The sequence below is a fragment of the Haliotis cracherodii genome, unplaced genomic scaffold (assembly GCF_022045235.1).
Source record: "Haliotis cracherodii isolate W230 unplaced genomic scaffold, xgHalCrac1.p SCAF_4, whole genome shotgun sequence".
Lineage (NCBI taxonomy): Eukaryota > Metazoa > Mollusca > Gastropoda > Lepetellida > Haliotidae > Haliotis > Haliotis cracherodii.
Window position 1 is genome coordinate 66,605,185 of NW_027266297.1, and position 27,869 is coordinate 66,633,053.

General features: G+C 40.8%; 1 protein-coding gene across 1 annotated transcript; it reads left to right on the forward strand.

The window, feature by feature from the left end:
- The first annotated feature begins 5,952 nt into the window (after positions 1-5,952).
- On the forward strand, positions 5,953-27,509 carry LOC139479175 (tetraspanin-8-like). Its single transcript, XM_071261979.1, has 9 exons — positions 5,953-6,167; positions 19,306-19,392; positions 20,337-20,385; positions 21,021-21,073; positions 23,292-23,366; positions 24,359-24,427; positions 25,133-25,243; positions 25,724-25,810; positions 27,328-27,509. Exons 1-9 carry the CDS (start codon positions 6,111-6,113, stop codon positions 27,475-27,477), a joined length of 738 nt encoding a protein of 245 aa, XP_071118080.1. The 5' UTR covers positions 5,953-6,110; the 3' UTR covers positions 27,478-27,509.
- Positions 27,510-27,869: the final 360 nt, after the last annotated feature.

A 27,869-nucleotide genomic window follows, 5' to 3' on the forward strand; every position in this document is an offset into this window, starting at 1 on the left:
CACCACTACATGGCCCTATAGGAGGTCTAACACCATAACATGGCCCTACACGAAGTCTAACAACATTATATGACAATACAATAGGTCTAACATCATTACATGACCCTACACGAGGCCTAACGCGATTACATGGCCCTACACGAGGTCAAATACCATTACAGGGCTCTGCGCGAGATCTAATACCGTTACATGGCCCTACACGAGGTCTAACACCATAACCTGACCCTAAGCGAGGTCTAACCTCATTATGTGCACTCGCAGTAAACACTTGTAAGGCATTGCTCTGCCAGTATAGGCTCAGTATCTGTGTCTCACAAAACCAACCGGATACCACCGCCTTGATATCACGTGACACGTTGCGTGACAAGTGCTCGTTGTCGTCACGAGTGCGACGTCTGGCACGGAACCAGGACAAACCAGTGGACATCAGCGTGTCGCAGTGTTGTGTCTCCCTACGTGGTTGTCATGACCTGCCGGAAGTATGACGTCATGACTCTTCCTGGAACAGAGTGTGGAGATCAAGGAACCATGGAATATGAACACACTTTGAATAGAAACAGCCACACAAATTACAACAAGACACAACGCCATAAAGTTTTCATCGTAATGATTAAAACCCCCGCCACATTTTCACTGGGACCAAACAGTAAACCACGCAGACGGCAATAATCCGAATGCGCGCGCATTCGGTTTGTTGCGGCCTCCATTCAAAATGTGGCTGGGTTGGTCTTTGGGCTGTTTCATATTTTGCTGACCGCCATTCTATATAACATTTTACCATGCCCCTCCCCCCAATACATGTAACATTTTCTTATGATCTCCTACCCCAACTATGATATATGACCACACCATAAAAATATTCAAATTTATATTTGTGTATACGATCAACTAGAACTGCATAAGTAAGTAATAATGTTTCTGATGTTTCAGTGAAAGTGACGATCTCACTGATGGAGAGGTTGTCTAAGATGAGGTGACGATGTTAATGTTAGTGGCGTTTCACAGATGAAGGTAACGCTCTGAATGACACTGACGTTTCCCATTCTAAGGTGACAATCTGAATGTCAATGGCATCACATAGTTGACTTCAATATTCAGAAACGAATAGGAGGGCGACGCGTTTGGCTGTGCAGAGTTGCGTCCCTTCGGGCGCGCCAGAAACCTATATTGTGGGTTCGAATCCTTATTCCCCCCGATAATGTTTCTAGGTTTGTCAGCACCATATCCGTGCTCGTGGGTTTCACCGAAGTGGTAAACGTCTGAGACCTGCATCACTTCAGGATTTCCTTCCACATTAAGCTGACACGCTGTGATATAACTGTAATACTGTTGAAGGCGATGTTAAACCCAACTCACTAACAGAAACGAATATGTGAACGTCAATGACATTTCAACAGTTCAAAATGTAAGTGACGTTTCCGAATTGCCGATCTGAATGATAGCAATGTTTCCCAGATAACAGTGGAGATCTCAATGTGTACGTGACAGTTCCCTGTTAAAGGTGACGTTTCTTAAATGAGGGTGACACTCATAATGTTCAAGCAAGTGGTTTAACGTCTTGGTGGTGTCTAGAATTGAAGGTAATGCTGATTATAGTAATACAATTTTCGTGCAATGCTGCTACTTAATCTCCTACTCTTTGGGCATAAGCTAAAACAGTCCAAATAGTTAACAACACGATGAAGTGTGTGATGTGATAAACAGTCCAAGTTATTGACAAAAGGCTGAATGTTTGATGTGATAAACACAGTTTTGTCGAATGAAGAAATACTATTTACAAGTAAAATGCCGGGCTAAAGAGAGTATACACTTGCAAATTGGATTTACCAAAGCCTTGCTAGGCTGAAAACAGTCGCTGAAACTCTGCAAACGTAAAGTTCAAAGCACAACTACATCACTATCGAAAAAGAATTTGTTTCATGTTTAGACACCAGGGTGTAGACTTTCTTTTGCCCAGTAGTTTACCTCCACAACAGTCTTCTTATATATGCATACCGTGCACCTATATACAAATACTCATAAAAAACTAATTACATGTTTGTTTTTCAAAACGTCTATCCTAAATAATATGGTTATTTTCACTGGATCCTTACAACATTGATGCGACCTTTTTACCCCAACTGGGCTAAATGTGAGACGTCTTCGATCCCTTTTCGTTTGGTGATTATTTTGGTGATTTTACGAGTGCTTACGGAGGGACAGTTTTCGCACTCTCATTCAATCTCATTAAGGACCAGTGCTTGATAGCAAGTTCACATTAGGAGGATGAAGAGTGACAGAATTGCTCCCACTGTTAAGGGAGGCTGACAGTAAATGTACAAAACAATAGAAGAAGAAGAAGAAGAAGAAGAAGAAGAAGAAGAAGAAAATTGTTTATTTTTGTCTCACCCATGGTCACAAAATACATTACACCACAAGATAAAACATGGCCACTCATTCAGGGTTATGAGAGACATTTAACATATATGTTTTTAAATATGTGATATAATTTATAATTTGTTTATATGTTAAATGTCTCTCATACTTATATGTTTTTAAATATGTGATATAATTTATAATTTGTTTATAAGTATCGGGTCACACGAGCAACCTGCACTTACAATATCAAATATTACCCACAATAAAATATCTAAATATAACCTGCAATACAATGCTTGAAGACGACCCGCAGTGTAATATTTAGATACAGACCGCTGGAAACAGTGCTGTGTACAAATAATAAATTGATATCATATTATTATGATATATTTACATCCATACGTCGTCAAAACATCAGGGACACTGTTGCAGCTAGGCAATGTTATACATGTATCGCCTCGTTTTGCATAAGGTAAACAAACTTATTATTTTTGGCTAAACTGAGAAAATTATTGTCGGTGGTGTGAGCATCCATCAGTAAGTTACAACGGATATCTGAGTATAGTCTGCAGTTCATTAGGAAATGAAATTTGTCTTCTACGATATTTTGATTACAAAAGTTACATGTTCTTTCCTCTAGCTGGTCGACTAAATCTTCCTAATTCAATTTGAAGAGGTAGAGTGCCACATCTCAATTTAGCGAGATTACCTCTATGTTGTCTGCTTCTGATTAATTTAACGTATGGTTCTGTGCAGGAATTAACTTTTTAAATTTCCTATAGGTACGAAGCTTATTACCGTTGGCTAGTCCCCGGTCATTCCACAGGTCGTTAAACCACGTAAAAGAGTCCATATGGATGGGGATTATCGATTAGCAATCAGCCATGTGGGGATAACATCTTGCGGGTCTTCCCACTCATTTAACTGGTATTGTCAATGTCCGTTGTCAATCAAGACTTAATTAGTAACATTGTAAAGAATATATACATTAGGTGGAGGATTAACAGTAACAACAATTGCACACATGAGTGGGAAAACAGGAGTAAGTAGTGACAATAGAAGGACAATACTGTCAGAACGTGACAGAGAACACATAGGTGGAAGCCAATAGGACATGAATCCAAATAAACAGGATAAGTTTGCCAAAGTGTGGTGATTATTGTTTAATGAATATTAAAGAAGTTGTTATCCATAAATCGTGTCATCCGTCAACTTCTAAGTAATGCCTATCAAAAAACAAAAGGTATCCCCTGTATTTTGCTACCCGTGGGGTGTCCACCCACCAAAACCCCCAGCCTCCACTTTCCCCACTTGGTAGGGGCATAACAACGTAGAGATTAAGTGGCGGGTGTAGTCCACTACATCATTAGGGGGTCTTCATTCAATCAATGTATTTTCATCGCAAAAGCTTGTCTATCATGGAAAAGGCAACCTTTCAGTTCTGTGGGGAAAGGTAATCTGGGGGCATTCTGTGCATCCAGCGGTGACAAGGTTATCTTGACATTTTCACGTCATTCGTCACCACTCGCCCCTTTCCGTAATTCGTCCCCCTCATTCGTGACCAACTCGTGTTATTCCGGGACTTGCGGGTTACGGAAAGTGGCGAGTGGTGACGAATGTCGTCCCCCTATGGACGACAGTTATGTGAGAAAATACGACCAACCAGTCAGAATGCGTGTATGACATGAAGTACTTCGATCAAAGAATCCCTCTGGAATAATTTTTCATATTACCCATGTCTTGCATCTAAAAATATACCCATGGTACAGTTAAATGTGTCCCGATGTGTTTTAAATAACATCCGGAATATATATCACATATATACGTGAATCATTATGCAATGTCATTTGAGCTTAGACGAAACCAAGCCGCTATTCGGCTTGTCCCGGAATAACACGAGTTGGTCACGTTATACACGATAATTAGCCTTTTTATTACTATTTTTATTTATCCAAAGGCTGTCAAGAATAGGTTGCTTTAACACACGCTTATATACATGTACAAACCGATATAAGTATAGTCACATACAGTTACCTATACACAGCGTGACAGTCCACTTGTCAGTGTGTGAATACACACTGATTACATTGTTGTGCTGCTGTGAAAAACAGGGCACCCTTTTGGTAGCCTGGGAGTACCCAGGATATATATTACATTCGTCCGCTTGAAAACTAACAGTTGCAACACTTGCAACAGTAGCTGCCGGACACGATAACCAATCCAAGGATTCTCTTTAACCAAGGTTGCTTTAATTTCACCTGATCTGTGACCTGTACACATAGCTGCTGATGGTTCAAGTCGAATTCCATATAGTGAAACCACGAACATTCGAACTCGATATATCGTTTAACATAAGGGACGTCTGTACGTCGTTTGTCTCTGTCTCGAACAACGGATAACTCGACAACTATTCGGTGACCCCAGAACTTAATTCGGTGATATCTCATAATATTATTAACAAGAACTCTTTTACGTTATGGAACCATCGGGAGCATTTGCATATATTGGGTGGGTTGTGTGTGTGTGTGAAGGGGGTGGGGGGTGGGGGTGGGGAGTGGGGGGGTGGGGGGGGGGGTGGGGGGGGGTGGTTGAATGTATGTCTGGTCAGGGTGGGGCGTGGGCGCAGGGTAATTGTATGTATGTTTTGTGTAGGTAAATAAATGTTATGAATGCTTGCTGTGGAGTGGTGGTATGTAACTATGAGTGTAAATTATGTTCGCTTTTATGTATTTTGGTTAGTTCAAGACGTGTTTTAATATATATATAACTGTTATGTAACTTATTGTATTTTATTGTGTCTCATGGGCTCTTCTGGTCGGACATTTAATACAATTGTACCCCACCAAGACTTAAACTATGCAGGTACTAAATGTACATTAATACAATATTTTTCTCTCTTATGAATCTGGTTATTTTCAAATATTATACACCTTGATGCTATTGATCTGTACATTTTGTTCTGTCTGCAACGAGGCACTCCCGACTTAATCGTAATGGTTATTTTAACCTCTCTCGTAACATGTTTAGACGATACCAATGAAAATAGGGACATAAAGAGAAAGGTCAGGTATCTAGTGTACGCCTTAGAAGAGGCATGCTGTGTTTGAAGCAACGTCTAATAGGTATCAATACCTATCTGAGCTTGCCAAGAATCTGTTTGTTTACATTTATTTGAATTCACAGTGAGTGTTAGGCCAAATTATTCCGACATCAGTTACGCCCATTAAACAATTATATGAAGCTGTCATAAGTTCTGTAGGTCTCAGGCCTACTTGAATTGTTTGTAGGCTTCATTTCTCACTGAACACGGCCCGACATGTCACACAACGGTGTTTGTCCAACAGTCTGTATATACAAAGTTAAATATCTGAGACCTGCTCACCAATTAGCATGACGCAGATTGACATTGAATCCCAACGTAATATCCACAAACGAATCTACTAACGACATTGCCCTTGTTAAACGCTAACGATAAAGCTATACAAATATATTCAACTTAGCCGGACAAAAGTGGCATTCGACGGCTGTGCTTACATGTCGTGTGTGTCTCTAGTCATGTATAGCGCTACAATAGAGGGATCGAGGCCGCCGTGTCTCAATCGGCGCGAAAACAGAGTCGAGACCTCTCATTATCGCGCTACCGAGATAGTACCGATATATGCTGGCACTGGACTCGCGCATGCGCGGAGAGTATACAGCCGCTGATCACGACATTACCTGGGATTTCATATGGTAGTTGGTGGGATATTATCATGGCGGCGTCAGGATGTGTGCGACCATGCTTCATCGTATTCAATCTGCTGTTTTGGGTAAGTCTCATATTCCTGTATGAAATTATACAAATGTAATTCAATATAGTTTTATTTCCAAGGTTCATGTCAAACGACTTAATAACAAAAACGTTAAAACAGTAACTTCAGGTCAAATTACACATATCATGGTACATCTCAAAATGGCACAGTTCTATCGCTTGATATCGTATTGTTCTAATCCGTAGTTCAACGCATGGAATTTGAAATAAATTTTGATGAAACATTTGACAATAACACATTCCATGCGTGGCATCTGTGATGCGATATTCTGTCGTTGATGGTCACTTTATCGTCGACGATGTGCTGGGTGTTGTTGGTGATGTCCCGTGGAGACGCTCACCTGACAGGGGCACCACAGGGACATCACCTTGCTCATCACGAATGGATTCCTTTTCGTTTCGTTATTTGATCCCTATTGTTCTTACTCATGTATAATTCACAACAAAGCGTCATTTCCACCTTAAATCACCACGACGGAATTGCTGGGATAAGAACTCTTAGGGTCAGAACACTCTACCTTTAGTTATGACCCATGGCTGTGATTACTTGACATTATCAGTTGAAGAAACACGTAACGGTTAATATGTTTTGCAGCCGACTTTGACAGATGCCGACATGGACAGACGGGACATTTTGTCACGGGGCTACACTGTACTCCCCGGTTAAATCACCATCCTCTGTTGATGATGATGTCTCCACATACTGCTGTGGAATAAGCGCACATTTTGTTCATGTCAATGTCCTCCCTACAATGATCTAGACTTGCGTATATGCACCAGTCGTGTGGCCTGAATTTATGTAGTGGCTGTTTAAAAGTAATACATAATTGATAATGTAACTGAGGTTTGATTTTGACAGGGCGAAAGGTCAGTACCATATACAGTAAAGTATGGTTATAACGAACTCAAAGGGACTGCTAATTTTAGTTCGTTATAACCGTAGTTCGTTGTAAGCACATATACAGCATAACTACAGCAAATAGTCGGGACCAAAAAGGAAAGTTCGTTATATCCGTCAGTTCGTTATAAGCATGTTCGTTATAACCGTAGTTTACTGTACATATTGACGCTTGTCTACACCAGTGTCAGAAGTCTAAACTAAAGTCTCTCTCTCTCTCTCTCTCTCTCTCTCTCTCTCTCTCTCTCTCTCTCTCCTCTCCCCCCCCCCCCCTCTCTCTCTCTCTCCCCCCCCCCCCCCCCCCCCTCTCTCTCTCTCATGTGTAGATGTTTCATTTCTTGTAATTTAATATGACCACATCGGCAGTCGTAACGGTTAGGATCATGTTTCATTAGTGCGTACCCGCCACATCTCGCGAGCCGATCGTTTTAAAAAAACACGGGAATGGTAAAAGAAGGGGAAAAGTATCAAGTCTTAGAAAGTAAAGAACATGGTCTGTACATGGCCGTTGGTCGAGTCGTAGAAGCCACTATAATAAGGACAATGGTGTAACAATATATGCGCTGACATGTCACTGCTTGTTTCTCTGACTCAATTATTTAAAGACCCCCACAAAACAATATTCACCCATCAATGGTGAAGGTGAAATACATAACACTCAGCTGAAATTCGACCACATCGTATACAAACCTACTGTTCTGCATCACGAGGTTCAAACCGATATAAAACTTACTTCCGCATGTTTTACTGGACGTCAACAATTTAACCACAATACCGATGTGATACCAATACCTTGTCATTGTTGAATGAAGACACACTGTGGTTTAAGTTTACATGTGAAGAGATACACATCTGCTTTGAAATAGCTCAAGAGAAAACACAGCCGCCTTATCTCCTACCTACGTCTTTCCGGTCAATGACAGCGTGTCACATTAACCGTTAGTCGACCTTAGACAAGGCGTAACGCTTACCCCTGCAACGACAGCAACCCGGTCCACGAGTAGGGGGTATACAAGTCATCCGCCGTAATGCAGGATGAAGTTGTTTGGTATATAACTCCGAACTCAACATGACGTATTTGCCACACCTTATATCAAAACCCCTGTGGTGACCATGGCCAGAGCGGAGTTACCCACGCCCTAAACCATCAGGGGAGATTACTCTAAAGACGTCCGACAACTTCAGTTGAAAAACATTTCTGTGTAATTTATGATTCTAGGATATTATCAGTTATTTAAACACTTTTTCAAAAGGAGGTTTAATAGAATTAAATATCCTCATGACCCGGATTCGATTCTCGACATGGGTACAGTGTGCGAAGCCCATTTCTGGTGTCCCCCCGCCGTGATATTGCCGGAATATTGCTTAAAACGGCGTAAAACCTTACTCACTCACTCGTATAACATGATATGCGTTTTTAAAGAAACCCTTTTCATGGTTAATATAAATTAAGTTACCATTCGATACCAACTCTTATTCATATTAAAATGTTGTGTAATGTGATAGTCACGTGAACTAGCGAAACTAGTTTATCCATTTCGAATAATGATTCCTCCCAATGCTGCCCATTCGGTTGAGGCAAGTCGAATGCAAAGTAGACCTGAGACACTTTGTGCCATTCTACTTTGTTTTGGAACACTAGGATAAAGAAGACATATCTATTTGTCGCAGCAGCATAGCAATGTAGTGACAGTTGGGAGTGAGTGTTTGAGGTTTGGGAGAAGGCGTTGGGGTTGGTCAATGCGAAATCAGATGGGGGGAAAACCTCATATGACAAGCAAACAATTTGACCACCAGGATACCCAACCACCAGTAAACACTGATGAGTTAATGTCTTCACGTCACCCAAGTCCACAATACCCACCCGCCCAAATTTCAAATGAATAAATGATTATTTATTCAATTGCATTGTTAAATATATATAATTTCAGCATATATCATTTAACGTTTGAAACACAACGTGTCAACTATCATCACCCAATAGTTATCTTCTTCTTTTTCACTTCATTTTTACTAAACTAGAAACTGGGACTTCAACTGCAGCAGCACCATCCGAGTTCTGTCTTCATCCTAACCAGAGGCACTGATAGAGACAGCCTGTCAATAATTGATTATATGCCAACATTTGACGATAAGGAATTAATAGTCCAGTCCTATATTACCCCAAGAAACAAGTTTATTGATTTCATAATTTTGCGCGTGGGGTGTGATCCTCTCAGTACGGGATCTTAGTTCACCTTGACCTCAACAATGTGACCTTTGACCTTGAGTCGTCCTCCGACGTTAATCCGGTCATTCACCCACATGGGACCTTATGTCCGTCGGTAAAGACTATTCTCCAAGTTACTGATTACATAAAACGCAAGTTTATATACATAAAACCACCGTATGTTTTAATCAGTGAACCTTAAACTAAATCGTCTTACGTTATGATCAGCGTACCGTGTTGTAATATGTACTCCGATTTGCGTTAACATTTCAGACATATTGGCAGCGTGGAGTATTATGTGTGGTGAAAATTGTTGAGGTTGTGTGATAATCTCAGTGGCTAATTCAGCTTTAATAACGATGTCGCCTCTGTTACCTAGGAATATCTGTTTCAGAGACGATAACTTTACATCAGTGGAAAGTTTCGTTCTTAAACTTCAAATGACATTCACAAGAAATAATGTCATTACTCAAGTCAAGTTTATTTCGTAATTCAAGCCACATGGACCACAGGACATTTGTAATATAAATTATATCTAGTGAGGGAGTGAGTTGGGTTTAACGCCGCTTTTAACAGTATTCCAGTTATATCACGGCGTGTCAGCTTAATGTGGGAGGAAAGCCCGAAGTGATGCAGGTCTCAGACGTTTACCACTTCGGTGAAACCCACGAGTACGGGTATGGTGCTGACAAACCTAGAAACATAATCGGGGCGAACCGGGATTCGAACCCACATTCATAGGTTTCTGGCGTGCCCAAGGGACGCAACTCTGCACAGCGAATCGCGGCGCCTTAGACGACTGGGCCACCCGTGCCCCCTAAATTATATCTAAGGTCGATCTCATCATAAATAATTTTCATGAATATAAAGCTATCAAGCGTAGTACATTAATATCACAGGAGTTAAATAAATTTGCAAACGTAATATTTCCCTTTTAATATTTCTGTAATAAAGTAAAACATCATTTTTCAAGTGAAAACATTTCTTACATACAAAAAAGACATGGTAGTCATCCTCTACTAAATGAAGGTCACATTCTTTACATATAGATTCTGTATGAGGTATATTTAACAATGACCTTTTACGAATAATGTGGACTCGAAAGTTGTGAAGAGATATTCGAAAGTTATACATTGCTCTATTTGTTTGAGTACCGTTATTTTTTATTCGAGTTGCAGAAGAGATGTTATATTAGTATAATGCACTAAAAGGTTGACGACTCTAAACTGTGGTACCATCATTAGAAATAGATATCTCTTAAGCGTATTCTAAATGTAGATAAAACATGTTGTTTATCGCAAACATCTTGGAATAACCACACATACGCAAAACCGCTATCAAATAACATTTGTCTCACATACGAGGCCCAATTGACTTTTCCATTCTCATCTAACGCTTCGAGCATAACATAACCTTAGAAGGGGTATCGACTTGCCTATCATATCACCAACGGGAGATATCGCTTGGGTTCGTAGAAATCATGTGTGTACTAGTATAAATATCACTTCTCGCGTACCAGTGTATTGTTTCAGTCATCAGAACGACATTGATGACATCATTTGAATCTTATTGTGACGTAAGGTCGGAATGACGTCACACTAGAAATGACGTCATAGCCAAAGATTGTTGACGTCATTCCACAATGTGGTTTTCTAGGACAGCGGTAGTGATCGGCGCCTTTTCTCTAAACGGAGCTCAAAAGAATTAGGATATAATGTGCAAATAAAGAAATTATTACACTTGCATGTGTGCCACATTGATTTTACGAAACTCTTGTAAGAATGCATGTATTACAAGAATTCAGACACTCGTTTCGTAACATCAGAATGACACATATGCTCGTACAATAATCTCTATGTATCTGCAAATCTTTGTCTAATCGTTGATTGACAAATCAAAATTCCGAGTTTCGTGAAGGTAATTCTAAAGATGATCCATTGTAAATTTAAGAAAGGAAACCAAGATAAATCATGTGGTAAATGTCAACTATTAAATACACTAATTTTATCAGTTTGTGCCTTCATGAAGGAAACGGTTGGCGTCTTGTTCTGATAATCGTCTGATAATCGCTAAAACTACCTGTGCAGATATTAACAAGTTATGCTAAACCCCATTCCAAGAGTATGAGTAATATGGACCCAGTGAATGATTGTGTTAGTCGTGTTGGGCATGTTGAGTCGCCGTCAGTCACTAGAACCAAGTGCAGTATATGGCCATGTTGCAGGTAATTATGTGCTCAACATACCCGTCCTCGAGGCCATTATTATGCCACCCGAACTTAAATAAAACTGCCACATAAAATGTACGTGCAGTACTACAGGCAGGTGGTGTTTACGTCTTGTCATACATATAACGTCATCTACCGAACAATAGACACACACTACCAAGCTCCTTCCCAGCGCGTGACACCTTTGTTATAGAGGGCTCCGCGAACGGGCTATCGCTGTGAGGAGCCTGGCAATTAAATCAAATGCATAAACATGCCTCCTCGACGGACTATTCTGATAAGGACAATACATCCTGGTGCATTTCAATAAAACTTTGAACTATAGATGTGTCGTCTTACCACGGAACAAAACAACACGTTATGGCTTGTTGTATGAATTGACGTCGGTTGTTTGCGTTGTGTCTTGCTATATAGACAGCCTGAGACAATATTGGTAATAATTTAGCAGCAAACTACATAAAACCCGTGTATAGAAATCTCAGTATTGTTTTTCCTGAATTAATTTATGTACCAATTCCAGCCATTATTTCATTATACTTTGAATTAACCTTGACGAGAACCCCCTTGTCTTGATTTGGACAGGGGTAGTCGGGTAGTGGTTAAAGCGTTCGCTCGCCACGCCGAAGACCCGGGTTCGATTCCCCACATGGGTACAATGTGTGAAGGTTTCTGGTGTCCCCCGCCGTGGTATTGCTGGAATATTGCTAAAAGAGGCTTAAAACATACTCACTGATTTAGACAGACACCTACTTATTCATTGTGCCAATTTAACGTGGTATTTCAACGAAAGCCAGGGTCAAAGTGGCTGGATCAGTGTATATACACTCACGTCAAAACGCAGCAATTGTCGATTTGCAATGTCTCAGACGGCATTGCTTTCACACCTGTTCAAAAATGTCAAGGAGGAAAACCGTAAAACGAAATGCACGTGCAAGTTATGGCATTCGTAACTCGTGGTAGTGGCTATAAAAAGCTAATAATTTGTCATTCAATTGTCAACATTTTTCAAGTTCGAAAATGCCGACACTCAGTGCTGCCGTTTCGGAACATCACCAAAGGACGTATCCAAATATGGGAATCGCAGTCTTCTGTTGCACGCCACTTCAAACAGCACCCTTTGCCGCCTTTGTGACTGATACACACAGTTCAATTCTACTACAGACCGCCCGAGAACCGACCGACCAAGAGTTACCACACCTGCACAGGATCGCTACATTCGACTGTTCCACCAACGTCATCGCACTGCCACAGCTACACCACGAGATCAGACTTGGTTGTGGTTTCAGGGAAATTTGACAGCAAATCGCTACATAAATCAAATTCTTCAGCATCACCTTCTTTCAATCATTGACCGCCAGAGGGAGCTGTTTCAACAGGACAACGCTCCACCGCACACAGCTCGTGTCAAGGTAGATTACCTTCATAATGCCATCATCAACGCCTTGCCCTGGCCGTCGAGATCTCCAGTTCTAAACCTAATCGAACACCTCTGGGATGAACTCGATCGACGTGGACGTCAACGTCAGAACACGCCACATACACTCCCACAACAGACCAACGCGTTACAATGAGAATGGCGCAGAATTCCGCTGGACAGAATTCCTACACTTATCCAGTCAAAGCAGAAGAGATGCAGAGCCACGACTGCTGCCCGGGGCTGTCACACGACACATAAAATACTGATTTCAGCCACTCCTTGTGACATAATAGTGAACAGTTTTCAATGCCTTTGTACAACGACAACATGTGACTATCGAGCTCAAATATGTCGACTTTATTAGGTACAATACCTTTACAAATATCTACCGGTGCGTTTCTTTTTTTGAAGAGTGTGCGATTCAGGATCAGTTACGTGTTTAGTTGATCATTGTGCCACATTAACGTAGTATGTCAACAAAAACCGGGGTCACCGTGATCGGATCAGTAGCTATATGATTCAGGACCAATTACGCGTTCAGTTTAATCCGAGGTTTTATCTTCCAGGTCGTATGTGCGGATATATAATTGCAGTCGGATTGCAGATACTGTTTGATGGCAATTCTGGCTTATGGCAATTTTTGTTTCACATGTACGTTTCATTACATGGGTGGGTGATCCTGTTAATGAGGAATGGATGTGTTCATTGTGTTTGAGTCGCTTCACATTTCATTGAGGTACTAGTATTATTTTATACCCTATCTTAACTCTTGTCGTCTCACGTTCCGGGGAAACGCCAAATTCACCCTCCCCTCACACTCCCATGTCAACGTGACCTCGACGGCATTTCATGGTTTCAACACAGGGGTGAGATAAACAACGTGAAACTGACACCTGCAGGTAGTGGTTGTGTCCCTTTGTTACCGACACGCAATTGAACAAGTACAGCTTGGTACATTTTTGTTGATCTCAAATGCCTGGTCTATAGCTGATGACATTGGATATACTGACTGTGTAACACACCCTGGTCTATAGTTGACAACATGGGCTATACTGACAGTGCATCACACCCTGGTCTATAGTTAACAACATGGGCTATACTGACGGTGTATAACACCTGGTCTATAGCTGATAACTTTGGATATACTGCAGTGTATAACACCCTGGTCTATAGTTGACAACATAGGCTATACTGACAGCGCATAACACCCTGGTCTATTGTTGACAACATGGGCTATGCTGACTGTGTATAACACCCTGGTCTAAAGTTATCAACATGGGCTATACTGATAGTGTATAACACCCTGGTCTGTATATAACACCATGGGCTATACTGACAGTGCATAACACTCTTGTCTATAGTTAACAAAATAGGCTATACTGACAGTGGATAACACCTGGTCTATAGTTGGCAACATGATCTATACTAACAATGTAGGACACACTGGTTTATAGTTAACAACATGGGCTATACTGACAATGCAGGTCACCCTGGTTTATAGTTAACAACATGATCTATACTGACAATGCAGGTCACCCTGGTTTATAGTTAACAACATGATCTATACTGACAATGTAGGAGACCCTGGTTTATAGTTAACAACATGGGCTATACTGACAATGCAGGTCACCCTGGTTTATAGTTAACAACATGATCTATACTGACAATGAAGGAGACCCTGGTTTATAGTTAACAACATGATCTATACTGACAATGTAGGAGACCCTGGTTTATAGTTAACAACATGGGCTATACTGACAATGCAGGTCACCCTGGTTTATAGTTAACAACATGATCTATACTGACAATGAACGAGACCCTGGTTTATAGTTAACAACATGGGCTATACTGACAATGTAGGACACACTGGTTTATAGTTAACAACATGATCTATACTGACAATGTAGGAGACCCTGGTTTATAGTTAACAACATGATCTATACTAACAATGTAGGACACACTGGTTTATAGTTAACAACATGATCTATACTGACAATGTAGGACACACTGGTCTATGATTAACAACATGATCTATACTGACAATGTAGGAGACCCTGGTTTATAGTTAACAACATGATCTATACTGACAATGCAGGTCACCCTGGTTTATAGTTAACAACATGATCTATACAGACAATGTAGGTCACCCTGGTTTATAGTTAACAACATGATCTATACTGACAATGTAGGTCACCCTGGTTTATAGTTAACAACATGATCTATACTGACAATGAAGGAGACCCTGGTTTATAGTTAACAACATGATCTATACTGACAATGTAGGAGACCCTGTTTATAGTTAACAACATGATCTATACAGACAATGTAGGAGACCCTGTTTATAGTTAACAACATGATCTATACAGACAATGTAGGTCACCCTGGTTTATAGTTAACAACATGATCTATACTGACAATGCAGGTCACCCTGGTTTATAGTTAACAACATGATCTATACTGACAATGTAGGAGACCCTGGTTTATAGTTAACAACATGGGCTATACTGACAATGCAGGTCACCCTGGTTTATAGTTAACAACATGATCTATACTGACAATGAAGGAGACCCTGGTTTATAGTTAACAACATGATCTATACTGACAATGCAGGTCACCCTGGTTTATAGTTAACAACATGATCTATACTGACAATGTAGGACACACTGGTTTATAGTTAACAACATGGGCTATACTGACAATGTAGGACGCACTGGTTTATAGTTAACAACATGATCTATACTGACAATGTATAACACCTGGTCTATAGTTAACAACATGATCTATACTGACAATGTAGGACACCCTGGTTTATAGTTAACAACATGGGCTATACTGACAATGTAGGACGCACTGGTTTATAGTTAACAACATGATCTATACTGACAATGCAGGTCACCCTGGTTTATAGTTAACAACATGGGCTATACAGACAATGTAGGACACACTGGTTTATAGTTAACAACATGGGCTACACTGATCTTATGTTAAAGCACAGGGTGCCTTGTGTTGCTCCATTGCCCATCGTCATTCAATTGTTTTGTGTTGAGGCAAGGCCAACAAACTGGTATATGAATAGTTGATCTAGAGCATGACAATGCCTATATTCATCTTGATATTCTCTTTTGCTTTCACCAACCTGGCTATCCCAATGGGGAAAACACTGGGCTCATTTCGGATACGGTTTATCTGGTATAGAGCTGTAATGAAATTGACAAAGGTGTTTACTGAAGAAAGCCAAGATAAGTTTGACACAAAGAATTGACAGTGTAGTGTTTGTATGAGCATATCCACTTTAGTTCCACGTGTACTTGTCGCAGTTTCAGATCTGTCCGCGATTTGATATAAGCATTTCGGTGTAAGTGTTTTGATATTCGGATCTACATTTCAAACACGTACACACTTTAACGTTCAAACAAATGTACATATCCGCTTTTTAAACATGTGTGCTCTATATGTCGCCATATCAACCTTTGAGTACTTCGTACATATCAATGTTTCAAACACATGTAATTATCAACATTACAAAGACACTTAGATATCAACATTACAAACGTATGTGTGAATTCAGCGTTACAAACACGCTTACGTATCAACGTTTCAAACACGGGTACATATCAACGTTACAAGCACGTGTAGATGTCAACGTTACAAACACTTGTGGATGTCAACGTTAAACAATCGAGTACATATCAACGTTACAAACACATGTACATATCAACGTTACAAACACGTGTGGATGTCAACGTTACAAAATCGGGTACATAGCTACGTTAAAAACATGTGTGAATGTCAACGTTACAAAATCGGGTAGATATCACCGTTACAAACACGTGTACATATCAACGTTACAAACACGTGTGGATGTCAACGTTACACAATCGGGTAGATATCAACGTTACAAACACGTGTACATATCACCGTTACAAACACGTGTACATATCAACGTTACAAACACATGTGGATGTCAAAGTTACAAAATCGGGTAGATATCAACGTTACAAACACGTGTGAATGTCAACGTTACAAAATCGGGTACATATCAACGTTACAAACACGTGTACATATATGCATTACAAACACGTTCCGTATCGACGTTACGTGTACATATCAACGTTACACACAAGTTTTTATATCAACGTTACAAACACGTGTTCAAATATACGTTATAACACATGTACGTTATCATTTATTAAATGCATGATGTCATGGCGCTAAATGTCACATTATATCAAAACCCTCCCTGGCTAGGTGGAAGACCCGACAGCAGGGGCACCAACAGACCGACATCTACATCAACGTCGCCAGGGGTAAGGGGATACATCAAATCCCTACTGGCATTCGTAGCACTGTCCTACTTTAGGGGATCTGTCTGCCAATCAGCGTTATCGATCTCAGAATGTTATTGATTTCTTCCGTCTTCATCTTTTGTCATTGTGTGGAAACTATTGGGGGAGTTTTTGGACAAAGCCAACGGCAAAAGCTTCATGTTTTGTTAATGGTTATCATTTCCTGAATGCTAAAACAGACAGAGCATATATATTTTATTAAAAAGCACATGCATGCCGTAAGATGATTTATCATCCAAAACTGGCTCCCACGGGAGATATCGCTTGGGTGAGATCAAGCGATATCTAAATTGTAGATATCGCTGCAATGAAATTGCTTCATAATGCTTTTCAGACCATTGTGACGTCATTGTTACCATGACGTCACAATCAAATGACATCACTTATGGCTCTGCTACTGAAGCTGTTAGCAATATCTTTTACACTTAAGACACTGGGTGAGATTCTCCATATATTTACTTTGGTTTAATGAAGGTCATTTCAAAGCGGAATCGGATATGACACACTGGATGTTTTCAAATTATGAATAATCAGAAAGAGTTTTCTCAGAACAGAATGCGTGTTTTGTAGCAGTGACGGGTCTGTTTCGGCAGATAATCAAAATTAATTATTTTTTAGAGTTGACATTTCATATTTCACAAAAATCAAGCAACACCCCCCACACCCCCCCCCCACACACCCCCCCACACCCCACCCACCCCCACCCCCTCCAACACACACACAAGAATGTTAAATGGTAGGTTCCTCAAGGACATTGCCCCTATCCCCCTTTCTTTGGTTTTCATGAACGATATGTGTTCTACAGCGTCGCGTGCTTATTTGTAATTGTTACCTTGGCATTCTGATCGACTAACTCACGTGTACGTCTCATGTTTCTTCCCGTATATCACGGTCGGAGGTCAGATGGAACATTGAACACAATAGCAATGTGACTCGTACCAGTTCCCACAATTCAGACTCCAATAAAAATGTTGCAATGACGTCTGTATTAGCTGAGTTGTGTACCTGAGAATGGGCATAGGTGCTGCAGGCGTGTCCTGTCGCCATCAACGCCTGGCGTACGGCGATACACTGATTCTATCAGTAATATAAAATAACCAGATATACATCTGGATATAACACCTAGCTTTTGCCACAACACTTTGGTTGAAGTGATAGACCGGCAATAAATATATACATCGGAAGGTACTATACGTAAAATGGTCATGAAGCTTGTCTCATTATATAAACAGCAAAATCTCTGCATTTGTAATTCAAAGATAGCATACATGGCATATCGTTCACAGTTTCAACAAAACGGTAAAAAACAGTATCGTGTCACTGGATTGTCTGTCAAGACTCGATTATGTACAGGCCACCGTCGTATAGCAGGAGTATTGGTGTGTGGCGTTAGGAAACAGAAAAAATACTTTTTAAATGTAAATTTTGTGTTGGGGTAATTTCCGTTAGAACAGGACATGCTTAACCTTTTCGAGAAACCTGCATTTTCGCTAAGTTCCAGTGATCCATTCACAGAATAATTTTTATTTTCACCGCTATTTTAGCCTTAACACCCAATGGAATCGGCAGAAAATCGATGCTGGTTATCCTCTGACGTTGTCAGTTCATACATATAAGGAATGGACCCGTCACAGTTGGAGTTTTGTGTGCCAAAAGCTAATTTGAATCCCAGTTGCTACCATGTCAATCGAAGGCTACTTTCGACTCCACATCACCAACACGATTACATAATATTGTCAATAAGGAAGATAATATACAAGTTGACAATATTTCAACGTACAGTAAACTACGGTTATAACGAACACGGTTATAACGAACTGACAGATATAACGAACTTACTTTTTGGTCCCGACTATTTGCTGTAGTTATGCTGTATATATGCTTATAACGAACTACGGTTATAACGAACTTAGTAGTCCCTTTGAGTTCGTTATAACCGTAGTTTACTGTAATATCAAGCGTAAATTTACATGTTGCTCGATGAATAATCTTCCAGTTTAAAGTAATTCACTATCATGTATGTTCCGTTTATTTTGCAGCTGATGGGCCTTTTCCTCGTGGGCTTCATGGCCTGGACAATGGCCACCAACCCGGCTCTGATCACCGGTTTCATCTCCGGCTCTAGGGTGAGTGAGGGACTTATCTGGACGTGGTCTCGACATATGTTAGCGTCTGCTACCTAGATCAATATCAATATGTTACACAGGGCACAACATAGTTCCCTGATATAAATTGCTGGGCAAAAAAGCATGCACCCATGTTTGATGGTGGCTAAATAATAAACCAACAAAATGGCTATTCGATGGTACGTATTTGACACAGGTATTGTTTTGGAGATAAAGTTTGCACTGTTTCGGTGGCTGTAACGTTTGTAGTTTTTCGGTCAAATTCAAGTTTCAAGGGCATGTAAGTGGGAGTTCATGATTTCATATCATACACCTGTCACAGGGGGCGGTTTGGTAGCCGACCCGTGAAGATCCGTTGTAGAATAGGTCCTCAGTAACCCATGCTTGCATTAAAAGGCGACTAGGCTTGTCGTAAGAGACGACTAACGGGATCGGGTGGTTAGGCTCGTTGACTTGGTTGACGCATGTCTTCGTATCCCATTTGCGTGGATCGATGCTCATGATGTCAATCACTGGACTGTCTGGTTCAGACTTCAGATTTACAAACGGTCGCCATATGGCTTGAATATTACTGACTTCGGCTTTAAACAACAAACAAACATTTGAGTAGCCTAGTGGTTAAAGCGTCCACTCGATGCCGAAGACCCGGGTAATTGGCCTGTTAAATTATGTTGACCTTGATTTATGTGGGAAATTATGGCCTCCAGCAAATCTGAATTTCACATTTGTTCTTTTTCGTGAGTTACCATGTAGCTAGTTATATAATCATTTATAGATTATGAATAATTCCGGGGCGGTCGGGTAGTGGTTCGCTCGTCACGCCGAAGACCCGGGTTCGATTCCCGACTAAGTACAATGTGTGAAGCCCATTTCTAGCATCCAACGCTGGAATAGCGCTAAAAGCGGCGTGAAACCATACTCATTTATCAATACTTTTCTTTCAGTATTTTACCTACTCCATACTGGGTGCAGGCGTACTCATCGTCTTGGCAGGTAAGGCCATATATTTCGTTATATTACTTATGTTCACACATTACAGGGGGCACGGGTGGCCCAGTTGTGTAAGGCGCTGCGATTCGCTGTGCAGAGTTGCGTCCCTTGGGCACGCCAGAAACCTATGATTGTGGGTTCGAATCCCGGTTCGCCCCGATTATGTTTCTAGGTTTGTCAGCACCATACCCGTGCTCGTTGGTTTCACCGAAGTGGTAAACGTCTGAGACATGCATCACTTCGGGCTTTCCTCTCACATTAAGCTGACACGCCTTGATATAACTGGAATAATGTTAAAAGCGGCGTTAAACCCAACTCACTCACTCACTCACACATTACAATGGCGTCAAGAAACACGGGGAACGCTCAAGATCAAGATATCAAGATCTGTGTAGATAGTCGTACCATTATAAAAAGCGGCAGGACCTTTACTTGCGTCGTATATAGTTCGAACCATTGCTCGATGCCATCTAGTCTCCGGTCTTATCTTCATCTCTTGGATACCGGATACTGATGCCGTCACAGGTGACTGATCAAATACATTAGCATAAATGTTACATCCTGTCAGCAAAATAGGGTTGCTGAATTATTTATTCTGTGAACATATCTGATGCAAATATTATTGGTTTTGTTTGCAGGTCTGTTTGGGTGCATCGGCGGACTGAAGGAAGGGACATGTCTCTTGAAGACGGTATGTCCATAGGGTGTCACGGTAGACCGGTTGATCCACCCGGGAGCTTCCTGTTATTCCTATTGTGTTCTGTCAGGGTACTTGTATTGTTGTATATCTTGGGTTGATTGAACATATTGTGTCTTGTCAGACGTGTAAACAAAGGTTTAGTGTGTCAGTCTCAAAACATTAAGCACCGTGAAGATTCGGGTAGAATAGGTCTTCAGTAACCCATGCTTGCCCTAAAAGGCAACTATGCTTGTCGTAAGAAGCGACTAACAGGATCGGGTGGTCAGGCTCTCTGACTTGGTTGATGCATGTCATCGGATCCCAATTGCGTGGATCGATGCTCATGATGTCAATCACTGGATTGTCTGGTACAGACTCGATTACTTACAGATCGCCGTTATATAGCTTGAATATTGCTGAGTGCGGCGTTAAACAACGAACAAAGAAACAAAATAAAATATGTCCGAGTTTCATCACAAGCTCAGTATAATTTATCAGTTATGAGTCAACTACGAAAGAAATGTTTGTGCCGAGACGTTAAAACCTCCCGCACTGTGATGCAAAACGAATGTATGTCTTAAACATTATTGTACTTATAATCAACGGAATTATATACACAGCAGACGTAATTCTATATGTGAACTTGGTTGATGCATGTCATCGTATCACAATTCCGTGGATCGATGCTCATGATGTCAATCAGTGGATTGTCTGGTCCAGACTCGATTATTTACAGACCGTTGTCATATCACTTGAATATTGATGATTGCGGCGTTAAACAACAAACAAACAAACATTAAGTTCATGTCAGTTTGTTTGAGGACGAAAAACAGGTTTATGAAGACCTCGTTGTGGAATGCACCCACATACAACAGTGAGTGAGTGAGTGAGTTTAATTTTAAGTCACATCATAGAATAGTACAACGTAACGGAATTAATATAGTCTTAAGTATTGTCATCTTTAAAGGGAACTATAATCCGGTATGTACACAAACACTTTATATCTCGTTTCTATGGATACCTATACCAACAGTTCAATAAAAATAACCAAGGGTGTTTGTGCACGCTACGCTATTGCATTTCTGGATGTTAGATATTGGCTTCGACTGACATGGTTGCAAACGCATCTGAACCAATATACTGGCCCTATAGAAATAAATATCAACAGAGAAAATATAAGAACGATGGAACCCCCTGATAGTTGTGTCGGACCTGTAAGAATGACAGAAGACTTTCAACTTATTCTTATTCTTGGTGTTTATATATAAATGTGTCTTTCTTGCATACAAATTATACTTACATACGACGTCGTCTGAGATCCACATATAACTTCCTTGGATATCCAACACCCAACAAGGCATTCACTATACATTGTTTTCGTCCAATGTGTTGAGTAGGATGAAAGCTCATTGAAGATGTTCTGCATCATGGACCTAAATATGTTGTTGTTTGGGCCTGTGTCTGCACATAAAGATTAACAAGTAACAGAATCGTTATGACTTGCTTGACAACGGTATAAGGATCTATACCGAAACGTCGCCTTTTTACAGTATTAAAGAAGTTGTTATCCATAAAATTGTGTCTATCTTGACTTGTTTGATAGGCATTACTTAGAAGTTGGCGATTGACAAGATAGACACAATTTTATGGATAACAACTTCTTTAATACTGTAAAAAGCGACGTTTCGGTATAGATCCTTATACCGTTGTCAAGCGCTTGACAACGGTATAAGGATCAAGCGCTTGACAACGGTATAAGGATCTATACCGAAACGTCGCTTTTTACAGTATTAGAGAAGTTGTTATCCATAAAATTGTGTCTATTTTGAGAATCGTTATGGTCCTGTGACCTGTGTCCACTAAAATGGGTTGAGGACCCCGATTTCGATGTAATTTTCGAAAATGAGCTCCATTTCCCAACTCTTTTTTTGCTCAGTTTATGATAACAAAGACAGCGTTCAACAAACATGGCGACGGTTAACCCTTTTTGCTTCGACACAATAATGGGAGACTGGTACGAGTATATTCATTTTAAAACAGTGCCTTTCAACTGTGACCATCGCATTCCGCGTGAATTGAGTGTAATCGTTTTGTTTCCTAAACATACGTAAATACGATAAACTTTCACATGAGCCGGGTTCAAAAGAGAAACTCCAGAATAGACACTTGGGTAATGAATTGCTTGTTCTTCCACTGAAAAAAAACATCATTCGTGTGTTGTTGTTTGCAGTTTATCGCCTTCGCCATCATCATCTTGTTGATAGAGATCGGCGGTGCTGTGACGGCTTACATGATGCAGGGTGAGGTAAGTTTCTCAACATCTACATGATGCTGTCAGGATAGCACCGTGGAATATGCGGTCGCTTTGCACAGGGAAGAGTTCAGTTCCTCTCGGGTACTGCTGCGTGTAGACTAGCATCTAGTCTCTGAAATGAACATATCGTACAGAAAAAACAGTTGTTCAGTTATCTTAATAAAAATATAATAAAAAGGGAGCCCAGTGATTCTCTTCATTTTCAGAAGATACTGATACAGCAGTAATCTAGACTTGCCAAACATTATAGACTTGCATGGGCTGTATTTGATATATATTTGTATCAGGGTCTGTAAGACATACTATGCTGCATGTATCCCTACACACCCCTCTCTCGCGTCCTTGTGTGTGCCTCATCATCCTTCCCGGGATACATGTCAATCTTCTCAATAGTTTAAAAAAGCGGGCGTGTTCTTCTTAGCGCTTTGTCGCCCTTTACCATCGGTAACACCCGGACTGCTTTATAATGAAGTCCAACCAGAAACGTGTATCTTTAAACATGGGAGGCAACATGCTATAGCGTCGCCGAGAAATATACACAGCAATTGGTGGTAAAGGGTCAAGTGAGTGAGTTAGGGTTAACGCCGCTTTTAACAGTATTTTAGTTATATTACGGCGTGTCAGTTTAATGTGGGAGGAAAACCCGTGATGTTGTCCACTTTGGTGAAACCCATTAGCATGGGTATGGTGCTGACAAACCTAGAAACATACTCGGGGCGAACCGGGATTCGAGTTTCTGGCAAGGGACGTAACTCCACAATGCGAATTGCCGCGCCTTGGGCGACTGGGCAAGGGTGTCCCCTTTAAGGGTCCAACGTTATCATGATTATCAAAACTGTGCCAATATTGCTGTAACGTTTTTAATATCCCTTTTTTATAAACCTGAGAAATAAAAGTTGCAAGAATGCACAGTTGTATACCGTAATTGTACATCGCGGATGAATGTTCTAATATTGATTATTCATTATTGTTCAACATTTCAGTTACAAGTGTATCGGGATTCCGGATGGACTGACTTCAACACAGATACCAAGAACTTCCTGCAGACGGAGGTAGACCCGCCTTTGAACTACACTGGTGTTGCAATATCTGTCTTTTCTTGTCAAATAACATGCTTATGTCTTTGAGTGACCTACGAAGTTAATATGTTTATTTGTAGCGCAACACGAGTGAAAATGTCAACTGTGCAGGTCACGAGATATTTTTGGTGTTATTTTGCTGTTTAGAGCCGCACTCAGCAAATTGACGGCGGCATGTAAATAATCGAGGCTTAACCAAACAATCCAGTGATTGATATCATGAGCAGATATCCACGCCGTCAGGGTATGATGACACACCGAGTCAGACCACCAGATCCATTAATTAAGTCGCCTCTTACGACCAGCATAGGTCTTTGGAGGTCATTCTGACTCGGACTCTCCGAGATGAGATTAACATGATATTTGACAAAACGACATTTGTCCTATTTATATTGCTATTTGAAAACAATAGTGTCATTGCGGTAAACAGGAAGTACTGACACCTGCATTAAGTGTTCTCTCACTCGAGTGATATATCGATGGGTTAGTTGGAGATATAGCATTTCAATGCTAAATATATAATATAACGTTGAATACTATATTCATATACAACATTAAATGATGATATTGACGACGATGCAACAAAAATAATTATTTATTGATGAATATGAAAAAACAATGATGTTTGAGTCAAATTGCCTTACATAGCAGCTGTATGTGGCGTTGTGTGTGTTCCAGTTGAAGTGCTGCGGGTTCAACAGCGCCTCGGAGTACGGCTCCACCGTGGCCGACTACCCCGACAGCTGCTTCTCAGACCCGTCATCCAAAACTGTGGCCAATCAACACAATGTAGGTCTGGGTTGTTTTTTCAAAGGCCTTTTTTGTTTCAGGCTTTAGTTGTCATCGATTATTATTTCATTCTATTAATAAATAGAATTTTTTTTAATTTTTGAAATTAAAATTAAACGAAACAAGGATGTTGGTACATTTATATCCGTAGGGAAAGTATCCGATTCTTGAGCCAGCGAACTTGTATTGGGATAACCTTGAGGCAAAGGATGAGGGGATGTAGCTTCATCTGCAACATGCTTGCTGATGCACATGTACGTGCCCCCACCCCACCCCCGGTACCTGTAAATATTAAACGTCAATGCATGAGAATAACCAGTCTTGATTATACGCAGAAACAGAATCCATATGACGTAAAGGGCAAACACAGTGAATTGAACCACACACCCTCTCCTGTTAAAGCATCGTGGATGGTTACGTTGTTGCAATGTGTTGTTTCTCCAATTAATATCTCATTAAGCTGTTGGCTTTCTGCTCCAGGCTGTATGTTGGACTAAGATCAACGAATGGCTGGACAGCAACATGGCGATATGGGCGGGCACACTAGGGGGCGTGGCGCTTGTCCAGGTATGTACGATGGTAGCTGATAGATGATGGCCATGTTTGGCTCCGAGCTTCCTGTTGCAGGATCCTCGACAATGTGCGATGATATATGTGGAACAGTACATTGATGAGATTTCTGTGAACTAAAGTATCAACTTGTTAGACGTCTTTATGGTACACTTCAAAAGACGCATGGAGTTAAAATAACTGCCGAGGAGACTTGTAGGAAATAATGTCATTAAATTGATAGGTTTCAATTATTATTATGTTATTATTTGTCGGACACTCTCAACACAATAAATTGTACACAATGCATACATATATCGCGATGATTAATTAAGGAAGAATGTGTGCTAATACTTTTAAGTGAAAATATGAGTTACTGTAATTACAAGAAATGCAAAAAATGCGATAAACATCATCATTTAGCTTTGATCTGTCGACCCGTCCAATATTTTCCACCTCTGTGTCGACACTCCAACATGTTCCACCTCTGTGTCGACACTCCAACATGTTCCACCTCTGTGTCGACACTCCAACCTTTTCCACCTCTGTGTCGACACTCCAACATTTTCCACCTCTGTGTCGACGCTCCAACATTTTCCACCTCTGTGTCACACCGCGGTGAAAATACTTTTCTGTATTTCCATTTTAGTTTTTGACATTTTCGCTGTTGTTTTTGACATTTTCGTTTTTGTTTTTGACATTTTCATTTTAGTGTTTGACCTTTTCGTTTTTGTTTTGGACATTTTCATTTTAGTGTTTGACATTTTCGTTTTACATTTCAGAGACTCAATAGCTACTTGAAAGTTCATTTTCAATGTTTTCGGTTGTTGTTATACATGATTTATCACATATTTGTATGACAAATTGTGTTAATTTGCAAAAGGTTACGATAAAAGTAAGTGAAACATCAAACTATTGAAAAACAGACTCCATGTCCCTTATGGGCCACCCAAGTCCAACACTTTCCATCTCTGTGTCGACTGTCCAATACTTTCCACCTCTGTGTCGACTGTCCAACACTTTCCATCTCTGTGTCGACTGTCCAACACTTTCCATCTCTGTGTCGACTGTCCAATACTTTCCACCTCTGTGTCAACTGTCCAACACTTTCCATCTCTGTGTCGACTGTCCAACACTTTCCACCTCTGTGTCGACTGTCCATTACTTTCCACCTCTGTGTCAATTGTCCAACACTTTCCATCTCTGTGTCGACTGTCCAACACTTTCCACCTCTGTGTCGACTGTCCAACATTTTCCGCCTGTGTCGACTGTCCAACATTTTCCACCTCTGTGTCGCCTGTCCAACACTTTCCACCCCTGTGTCGACTGTCCAACACTTTCCACCCCTGTGTCGACTGTCCAACATTTTCCACCTCTGTGTCGCCTGTCCAACACTTTCCACCCCTGTGTCGACTGTCCAACACTTTCCACCTCTGTGTCGACTGTCCAACATAATCCACCCCTGTGTTGACTTTCCAACATTATCCACCCTTCTGTCACCTGTCCAACATTTTCTTCCCATGTGTTCCATCCAGATCGTGAGCCTCATCCTCGCTATAGTGATGCTGTCCAAGGTGAAGAAATCCCGCAAGGTGTCGTCCACATCCTCCAATGGCCAGGCATGGGATGCTCGTCACGTCGGGGGACGACATGCCGGACGCAGGGATGGTGGTCGGCAGTATTAGGCTGCATGTGTCCTACAGGGGAACAAAACAGTTGTCTTTATGTTAAAGTTACCTCGGGCGAAATTAGGGTGGGCGTAAAGGTCAAATATTTTGGATAGTTGCATCACTGGGGTCTATTTCAGGAACCATAAGGGGCGAGGAAGTGGGTGGGGGGTTGGGTGGGGTGGGTTGGGGGGTGGGGGGAGACAGACACAGAGTTGACGCATACTACCGGTTGTGCCTGAAACAATGGCTGGCCGTTTTGTTGTAAATTCGGTGAGCAACTATTATATTGTGTGATTTAGATGTACTCAGTCCATTTATTGACTTTGTTATTGTATATGATCTTAGTTTATACTGTCGCTGTGTTTTTTATTGGAATTTTTTTTATTGTGTTATATTTTCAACAGAAG

Excerpts from the sequence above, each read along its gene's own strand:
- LOC139479175 (XM_071261979.1), top strand. The coding sequence starts at position 6,111 with ATGGCGGCGTCAGGATGTGTGCGACCATGCTTCATCGTATTCAATCTG. Across the intron at positions 24,428-25,132 it reads AGAACTTCCTGCAGACGGAG|TTGAAGTGCTGCGGGTTCAA; the intron begins GTAGACCCGCCT and ends TGTGTGTTCCAG. Across the intron at positions 25,244-25,723 it reads CTGTGGCCAATCAACACAAT|GCTGTATGTTGGACTAAGAT; the intron begins GTAGGTCTGGGT and ends TTTCTGCTCCAG.